The sequence below is a fragment of the Molothrus aeneus genome, chromosome 2 (assembly GCF_037042795.1).
Source record: "Molothrus aeneus isolate 106 chromosome 2, BPBGC_Maene_1.0, whole genome shotgun sequence".
In the NCBI taxonomy this organism is placed as follows: Eukaryota; Metazoa; Chordata; class Aves; order Passeriformes; family Icteridae; genus Molothrus; species Molothrus aeneus.
In genome coordinates, this window is record NC_089647.1 from 4,144,957 (window position 1) to 4,155,244 (window position 10,288).

The 10,288-nt window shown below is 37.6% G+C and overlaps 1 protein-coding gene across 2 annotated transcripts in view; it reads left to right on the forward strand.

Moving 5' to 3' along the window:
* EPHA6 (EPH receptor A6) overlaps positions 1-9,918 on the forward strand; it is a 372,264-nt gene extending 362,346 nt beyond the window's left edge. For both annotated transcript variants that reach the window (XM_066571876.1, XM_066571877.1), the window contains one exon: positions 117-9,918. In XM_066571876.1, coding sequence (XP_066427973.1) covers positions 117-231 — 115 coding nt within the window. In that variant the 3' untranslated portion in view covers positions 232-9,918. The remainder of the gene's footprint in view (positions 1-116) is intronic.
* The last annotated feature ends 370 nt before the right edge of the window (positions 9,919-10,288 follow it).

The window sequence follows — 10,288 nt, forward strand, 5'->3', positions numbered from 1 at the left end:
TGCCGTGGCCAGGAAGGGAAACTGTCCTGGAGAAGAAGTCATCATATAATTATATTCTTTTGTGCACCAGAGGCTTTATTATATTTGCATCCAAGATGAAACTTTTTATCTTGCAGTGACATTAGAAGAATTGGAGTTGCACTCATTGGACACCAGAGACGAATAGTCAGCAGTTTACAGACTTTGCGGTTACACATGATGCACATACAGGAGAAAGGATTTCATGTATGAAAGTAATAGAAGCAACTGTGTTTTGTGCCTCAGCATTTCTAAAATGGAAAAATATTCTCATTCTTCCCTCCTGCTCTTCCCAACTTCAAGAACTGCACTCTCCAGTTCAGACTATACAAGTACTTCTATGTTAATGCTTCCAAACTGGAATTTTTAATCACACTGCACAGCTCCTCCACCAGTTCTCTGCCGATAAAATCCTGGCCTACTGCAAGACTCTTGCTACACATTGATGAATAACTCAGCATGGATGTGTAACTTTGTATAACAGTATTTGGGAAACTTTCATGGACTTACTTGAAAGTAGTAATCTATTTGGCCTGGTGTGGCTTCTTTATCGATGTATTTAGAATTTGCTGGTAGATCAAAAAGTATTTGAATTCTTTCATGTTCTGTGACCATGTAACTTCCAACACCAAATGTGCAATCAAAAAGAAGTTTAACATAAATATTTATTTTATCTCTTAATTAAATCCAAAAGTATGTGTCCTATCATTATATTACTTTCTAATAGTTTGAATGCTGGTAAGCTGGTGCCTCAAAACATTAGTATTGTTTGCAGAAATGACTGATGATTTTATGTAGCGAGTTTTCATTGTGTGAATAATTGGAAGCACAGTGAGAGTAATCTGTTTGAAATCTTAAGGAAGGTTCTTGATTTTCAATTACTTTAGCACTCGACACTTTTTATGCTTTAAATTTTAGATTAGGTTGGGAAATTTGTTTATCCTTGGGATTCATCACCACCCTACAACCCTTTTTTTTTTCAATGTAATAGCATTTGCTTCTACTACTGGAAAACTGACCACATGTAAAACACGGGTGTCAGCTCTGTTGCAGACACACAGATTTCAGAAGAGCTTTCTGTTTCAAACATGCAGGTCTCTACTGTTGGATAGGGAATCATCTCCAGCAGCAGCAGCAGAGCTCAGAGGGCCAGCCATGGGTGGGGTGATGGAATCATTCCCGTGGGAGCAAGCTGGCCATATCCTCTTCCAGCCAAGGGCAGTAGTGCAGCCCCACTGCTGCTGGAAGTTACAGGCTGCAGGATGCAGTGACCTTGCACAAAGGCAGAAAAGGAGATGCAGGACAGCAGTGTGGTAACATGTTGCCTTGAGCCTACTTCTAACTGCTTTTAGAAGTTAAAAAGCAAACTCTGCTGAAATGGAGCTCTGGTCATTCCAAACCAGCTCTTCATTTAGTACAGATCTCTAAAGGACATCTGAGGTATTACCTTTAGAACCCTTCAATAGCCATATTTACATGCAAGAAAACGTCAGCAAAGGCCTAACATAATATTTGTACCTCTCTAAGACTTCCAGCTTCCATGTTTTGTTCAGACAACTGACACAGACGTGCTGGGCTACTTTTCCAAACTTTTGCATGGGATATGCACTCCTGGGAGCAGGGGCAGGACCGCATGGCCGTGCTGTGGGAACCCCACGCAGATCTGCAATGCATGTCACATGTAACCCTGAGCAGAAGCTTCTCTTCATTCCTGTGTCCTTTGGAGGGTATCTTTGAGTTCTGTGGCATTCCAATGTACTCAAGCATTGCAGCTCTTCTGTTAAAACGTGCATTTGGGTAATCAGTATAATCTATGTGTATATCAAAAGGAACTAACTACTTTGTGTAATCATAATGGTATTTACTGCTTCATTTACAGCTTGTAAATCACAAGGTATTTCCTAAGTCTTGGAAAAGGCTGCCATTGTATATCAGTGACAAAGAATGAAAATCAGAAAGCAACTCAGAAAAGATTATGCTTCCAACCAGATCACAGAGTAAGACACGAGGCCTGATTCCCTGTTGTCAATTTATGTTGGAATAGTTGCATTAATTTAGGTGAGATAGCAGGAATGCACTAAGTAATTTTTTCTTTCTTTCATTAAAAAAAAAAAAAGGGCAGATGTAACTGAGGAAAGAGTTTTCTGAAGATCAGGAGCCACTGGTGTTCTACAATGCCAATTTGATGAGCTTGTTTAAAGAAGGGCAGCTTCAATCCTGTTGTAGCTCCAAAGGTAATTTTGTCAGCAGGAGTATTCCCACTGAAGTCATCAGTCCAGCACAAGGATGTAAGTTTTGCAGGACCACAGCCCTTCAGTGGGGAAAAAACCATTTGTTCTTTTCTGTGACTGTCACTCGAAAAATTCTGCCTGAATTCCACATCTGAATAATTTTTTGGTAGAGGTGCTCTTACAGAAAGAAAACCATACTTTCCTGAAACCTTTTGAAAAATACTGACACACCACAGAGTAATTTAAAAGTGGATTATGCTTCATCATTTTATGATCCATTTAGCCTATCATTGCTTCCATGGCCAACAACAGGACATCTGTGGAATAAGCCTTTCTCACAACTAAATCCATTACTGAGGAGGTATGAGTCTGTTATTTGTTAATGGGGTTTCAAAATCATTCATAGCTGACCCAAACCATGTATGTGCACTTTTAGATTGTCTTTTGCCAGTTTTTTTTGTTGCTGGTAGTGAGGATGCAGAATTGACATAGTTATATGCACACAACCTGGATATATTTAATGAAAATTAATTTCTAAATTTATCACACTACTGAAAATATTTTTTCAATAGAAAAAAAATATAACAAAAGTAAAACATTTATTAATCAGATATATTTTTTATATAAACAAGAGTTTGGGTGACCAGAAAGGAAAGAACAAGGATTCTTTGAGTGAGCACATTTGTTAATAACATTGTAAATCCAGGATTTTGTGGCTTTATACAGCTTGTTTTTCTGTTGTTGTTTTTGTGGTGGTGCAGTATGACACTTTTCTAATAGTTATCTTGATGAAATTTACATTTTTCCAATTTTGGGAATGTTTTATTTGCTCTTGTGCTGATTCCTAGTCTATTCTTGCTTTAGTTTAGCAATTTTTTCATATTTTTTTAATTTAAAAACAAAACAAAAAAACAACCCTAACAGGTGTTATTTTTCAAATGTGAGCTTAATTCTGTACAGGCCACAAATGTATATGTGAAATTAGAGTAACTTTCTTTGTTACAGGAAATTCTTTCTTCATGAGAAAATTAGCTCTAATTATCCTGCATACTGCAGTGTGCAGCTGGAGTTTAAATTTGATAAATTAAAGCAAATCTAATAGGCTGTTTTTGAGAATCTGGCCCACATTACAGAGTGCTTCGTGACTAAAAGTACCCATTGAAAGTTCACAAAATAAAGTGTGTGCTATATGCAAGCAACAAAAAAAAAGGTGTTATAATGTGGATGTGTATAAAGAAATAATTCTTACCTGTTTCTCTGCATTCAGTGACAGCTCATCCATTCAGGTAACTGTGCTTGGTCAGATGAATTTCATGCCTTAATTGTATCCAGTCGTTTTGCTGAACCTGTGAAACAGAGAGGGTCTTGTTCATGATGTTCATGGTGTTAAAACTGAGCAAGACACAGCAGAATGTTTAATAGAATTTACTCATGAGGTGTTTGCACGTTGGAATCATTGAGAAACAACAGGAAGCCATGAGGTGAAAGGAAGAGAATTGAGCGATGTCATTTAAATTTTTCTCAAACGAAATTTACCCTTTTTGTTTCCCATGAACTTAAATCCAGTCTCTATCCAATAAATGCTTAGAAACATGCCATGCTTCAGGACATCAGACAGCATAAAGCAATCCTTTACTTGCAAATAGTGCACTCAACAATAAAATGAAGTAGTGAGTAAATTAGTCAAATTCCGTGTCCAATATTCTATTAGGTATTACTTGGATTATTCTGACACAGACCTCATAGACTGCAGTACTTTGATTTTTACATCACTTTAGACTGACTATCCATTTGCCATTTTTAATATGAGCCTAACACAGGGCTTCATTAATTTCTTTTTCAATGCAGATTCCTACAGGATTCAAAGATGGGTCATAAGTAACAAACAGACCCCCTTTATCCAGAATCAGCTGAGATTTACCATGAGGAATAGCAGGGACCGTGGAGGTGCCTAATGAGACTGCATTACCCACAATAATTTCCATGTCAGAATGACCCCATGGGACCACATCAGCCACCAAGGTAAAGCAGCTCAGAATATTCTTGACCTTGTATTGAAGAGCAGTTCCTCATTTCCAGCTGGCCTTGTGAACTGCAGCAGTTATTGAACTGTTTTACCTCAGCTGATGGGATGGTTCTGTGGACACATTCTGGCAGCTCAGAATTCTCTTACGAACACAGGGTACCTGTAACTCCCCTGTCATGGGCTCACTCTGTCTTGGAATATTCTCTCAGAGGGTGAAAAGTAGGAGTTGCCTCTAATCCAGTCCAACATTTTTTCAGTTAAAATCATAACAAAAAGTCTGTCTTCCATTGCATCTTCCAGGAAAAGCACTAAAAAAAGAGACACTTGTGGCATTTGCACATGGTTGAAGAACTCTGTATTCCATTAAGCAGTGTTCTTCCAGAATATCCTTGTTCACCAATTGTAATGAATCTTTCCTGAATAAACAGCAAAGATATTTTCTTTTTTATAATAGCACTATAATTATTTTTTGAGAGTGGGGGAAAGATGTGGTGGGCTGGGCTAACTCGTAGTACAATAATGATCGTGAAATCTCCTGGGGAGAGAAATTAATAACTCCCTAAAACCTACAATAAGGTATAAAGGGAAGAACTGTCCATACTATGCCAAGGAGCTCTAACAAAAACCCTAGAATTGCATAATACACTGCCAAGTACTCACAGATGGCAAAGTCTTCCACCATCACATCCTGTATTTAGTAGTGGACACTGCCCATCCATTAGTGCTGTATATAATTCCTCAGATCATGGACCAGGGTATTGTGAACATGTTATGGTTATAAAATATTTGTCTATATGTACAAAAAGAATTGTAAATAGAATGTACATCATAATACCAGATTTTTCAAACCTACAGAATTAATGACCTATTACCAACAACACTAATGGGGTTTATTTGCTTTTAAAAATTTTTGTGGCATGCACTGTGTGTGCATAGTTCTTCCCAAAATTCCTTGGCTTGTTAGCTGGAAATGGACAGCCTCTCTTTTCCTCCACTGGTCGAAAAAAACATTTTCAAACAGGCTCAGAGAAGGCTGCCTGCTCATCCTTCTGCTGCCACCTCACCCAAGCCCATCCTGCTGGTTCTCTTCCACTCAGCTAATTACTGCAGAAATTAGTGATCCCAAAGGGGAAACAAGGTGCCCATGAGCCAGCAGAACTAGGAAGATGGAGTCCATGCTATAAAGAGTTTTCATTTCCTCTGCTGAAATCACAAAGATGTTTACAGAGTATATAAATTATTTTCTTTTACATGATCATTTATGGCCACCTAGGTGGTTAAAATGAGGGAAATTTTCAAGGGCATATGAATAGGGATATGCCAACATATAGCATAAAAAGATAAGCTGACTTTTAGAAGGTAAAAACAACAACAACAGTTGATGAAAAACCTAAGGTTAAAATGGATTAAAATATATTTCCATATTTTATATGTGAAATAAGGTAACACCAGTTCAGTGGAATCTATTTGTGTATATATTTCTTTAAATATCCTGCACAAGTATATCTTGCTTTCCTTTCCTGCAAGAGATTTCCCAAGTACCTATCTCTTCCAGAAAGGTTTAGCATATTATCTGATATTTTCATACCTGAATAATTAAACTGGAATAAAAAAATGCAAGTTCTGACCATGAAGATATGGGGGGAATGATAGAATTATGAAGTTCTGTCTCAAATTAATTTAAAGTTATCACATCTGTTCTACCTTGTTCCTGTCCAAAATTTTTAGCTGTATGTATCTGAGAACTTTGACTAGTTCTGCACACATCTCAGTGCCACCTCAGAAATTCCTGAGTCTGTAAATGCTTCTGAGATTGTGCAGCTTAATTCATATAAAAAGGGTGATTTGACATGGGACTTTATACAAGACTGAGTTAGGCATAATCAAAAATCAAAATCCCTGTAAAATATCTGTAAGACACCATGAGATAAAATATTTTGCCTTATAAGACTAACACCTCTTCATTTCTGACAATTCAGTGAAGAACTGGTCAGCAGCATCTATGTTGAGTGGTAGGTAAGCCAAAACCCTGAGACTTGAAAACCCACAAATCAAAGAGAAATCCAGGTCTCTGCATTCTTAACTATGGGATGTCAAGGGACTTCAGAGAAAGTAATCTTGAATCTAGAATCTGGAAAATCAGGTTTGGGAGAAATCTGCTTTGGAACCCAAATATTCCTTTCTGGTTGTGGATGATGGAAAAGTGCCCAATTAAACAGTCTAGGGACTATTTTCATAATATCATTACTACATAATGTTCTGAATGATAAGAAGGAAAAAAAAATCTATTTTCTGACCTTTCAGGTTCTAGCCCAAAACAGAAAAAAACAGGTACAGTTGTCATAATTAATATTGGAAAGTCCAGCTGAGAGAATTCAGAATGACTAATTGTTCTTATAGCTACATACTGACTTTCTTGAGAGGAACCTAAATAAATAATAAAACATAGAAATTTCCAGTTAATATTGGCTTAGAAACCAAGTTTTTAGTTTTCTCTCATTCAGACTGCTTTTTAACTGAAAATTTTTAATAGGAAAAATGAAAAGCATAATAGGATTATTATTTTTCTCCTGTAAGAAACTGGGTGCTCTGAGCTGTATAACTTACCATTACAGTCTCTTTGTGTAAAATAGGATTAGCTGAAAAAGACAAAGTGCAGCCAGTGTTCCAAATCTGTAGATTATTTGTCACTAATTGTCAATTTGGGAAGTTCCATTTTTGTTTTGGGCGAGTTCTGCTCTACCACATCCTGTATTTCCAAATCCTGCTGAATTATTTTAATCAACATCTCGATTAATTCCTGGGAGAGTGATGTGACTGTGAGGAATTAGAAGTTTCTGTGTTAATAGGCAATAGTGTTGCTGTGATCTAAAATCATGAGAGTTTGTTACTGACTTACATGGCAGTGGGATAAGCCCAATGTCCATATTTTCTGTAGGTAGGCTCCAGATCTGCAAACAGACTCTCCTTTCCTGCACCCCAATACTGTCATGGTTAATTTCTTGTTAGAGAACCAGCATTTATTGGGACAGCAGCTGTCTTGTTCAAATGGATTGCTAGAAGTTTTTGCTGGTTTTAATTGTTCTGTTGAAGCGTTTCAGGTTGAGATGTAGGTTGGTCCCTCAGGGCATGATCCAAAGTCAGCTGTATCCATAAGAAGAGGTCAAGTGAGTGGAACAGGTTTTGAATCAAAGGTTTCTACAGTTTTTCCTGGAACAGATGGCCTCATTTAATGGGGAGAAGAGAGCGCACTGAGCCTAAAAGACAAGGCTGCTACCTCAGGGATGTGATCAAGTAAGCTGGGTTACCTTCAACATGGAAAAGGTAAAATGCAAGGTACAAAAGTTGGGTGCTGCAGTGTTTGTTGTTTTCTCTGGCATGGATGGTCAACTCTGACTTTGGAATTAGTTACCTAAATGACCTACACATCTAATAGGGCATCTAGCAGAAATTGTTTGGCTTTGTGGGGTTTTTCTCCCCAGATAATTTCCCAAACTTCTGGATTTAAATTCAGGATGAAACCACCAGCCCCATCAAACAAACAGAATTTCCAAACAAGTAGGACTTTCCTATCTTTCTTCTTTCCTAAACATAAATCAGGTTGCAATATGATCTCCCCTTCATAATACAAGCTCTGGCTGATGATTTGCCTCTTTGAACAAGCTGCTTCCTACTCCTGGTGCACTGCAGTCTGTTTTCAGATTTGCCAGTTAATGAATGGCACAATAGCAAATAAAATAACAAATGCCCTCTTAGTGGTTCCATTTTCTGGATTCTTTTACTAATTCCCTATCTGAAGAAAACCATCCCACTCCAAGATTCCTAATAAGGAAACCTGTAAGCATTTTACAGCTTAATGGCCATGATTCCCTATCTGCCCCTCCCCAAGAAACAGTGAGCTTTGAATTGGCAGTGTAGTTTTTTACTACCATTTCTTCTGCAGTAATTTCTTCTCCCAACTCTTCGAAGTAAGGCTGAGATGTCTATTTCACACTAAAAGTGGGAAAAGTTGTTTCTTTGTTAACTCTGGTGACGGGATTCAGTGTTTGTTGCTCTTACACAGAGCCTTCCATCTGCTTCTGTTGAGGCCAATATCAACATTCTCTGGTGGTATCAGTTACATCACACACAGCGCTGCCATGACTGAAAACCCAGAGGCATAAAAAGGGCTCATTCTTCTCTGGGGTGGTATAAATCCTCCTGACTTCGGGAACTTCTCTGCACTTCTCAGGATTGCGCCTGCAGTTTAGCAAGAAAACAAAAAATCTTTAAAAGATCATGTGAAACCCTGTTTACTGAAAGGCAATAGTTTATTTTCTAGCAAAGCAACATTCATTGATTTAGCTGCAATTAACAGTTTTAATTTTGTCATCACTTTTTTAAAGAAAAACAAACCACTTTGACTTTCAGAAAAAAAATACAAAAATAATATTTTGCTACCTTCCAAACATTAGCTTTGAATTACTTTTGGAAGATAACGTGGTTGGTATGTTTTCTCAGGATAGCCTCTATCTATTTCTGTGTGTTGGTTTTAAATGTATCTGAATTAAAAGGGGTTTTAATCTCTGTCTCTTCTGTGAAATTAGATTGTACAAAACTAAATATGACTGCTCTTCATAGTTTGCTGTTCTAGCATAGCCATAAAATGTATCAATGTATGTGTATATATGAATAAATATTTGATGACAGACACTTTAGATTATATATTTAAGCAGCCATGTCAAAACTTCAGAGGTAGATGGCTTCAAAAGCAATGGTATAGTCATAATACTTGCAAATTATTTTACAAAATCAAACCATGGCCTCAGCACAGATCTCATATCCCTACCAGTAATCTGAAACCCACCTTTTCTTTAAAGACCCCTGCTAAGGTTTGTTTTGCCATTGCTTCTTTAACCAAGATATATTTGAATAATGACAACTACCCGTGGCTCAGTCCTCAGCACTCATCTCCCAGCAGAGCTGCCCTGGTGCTGCAGTTCCAGAGGCTCTGGGCTCCATCTCCATGGTCTGAGCTCCTGTGCCTCTGGAGCTGCTCCTTCTGGGAGATGAACATTGCACAGCCAGTGTCAGTGCTTCCCCCTGGGACTGCCTCACTCCCCAAAATTCCTTTTCTTCACCTAATACATCTCCCATACATGTCCCACTGCACTTTCTTTTTGCCTGTTTATAACGGTACTGTAGGAATATCCGTGGAATAAAAAGCTTACCCTACTGATTTGCAGTCCCAAGGGGAATTTACATTAGACGTGAAGTTGTTATTATTTACTGAAAAGTGGTGTTCTCTTCTTTTCTTTATTATTATGATTCTATTCCTATGATACTATGATGTTTCATGTAAATTTTCATGTGCTGGCATGCCTACAAGTTAATAGTGTAATAGAATGCTCAGCTCTCAACATTAGAGTATTTTTAAGGTGAATTGCATCACATATGCCATCTCTTTGCAGAAAGAATATGGGGTTTGGCAAAACTACCTGCTGAGCAACATAATGAGATTTTTGTACAAAGTACAAGTTATTGATTATTATTGTATTTTATTTTTCTATGATTTCCTAAGAGGCATTATCAGGTCTTACAGATGGGGTAAGCCTGTTTATTAAGATATTTATTAGCAAATAAAAGTTACAGTACTGGTGGTTATTTTTGAGTTAATGGTGTTTGTTTGGCCTTAAGTTTCTAATATAATGATCCACAGTGAAGCCATACATGATCATGCAAAAAAATCCCAGCTGCTTAACACAGGGTGGTGTACTAATAAAGATGGACTGGCAATACTCTCCAACACCTGCAATGCTTTGAGGTGGTGTTGTTTTCTTCAGCTAAAAAATGCTCTTCTGTGCTTACCACTGAGCATTTATGCTCAAAAAGCACACACAGTTCACAGCATCAGGGAAAAAAAAACATGCATATTAAAAGCTGCAAACAGCCATGCTCTCTCCTTGGGAAACACTGTGAATCTGAATTTTAAATGGCTTTTAATGCACAATTAAGATTCTGCAGTACCGTTCAC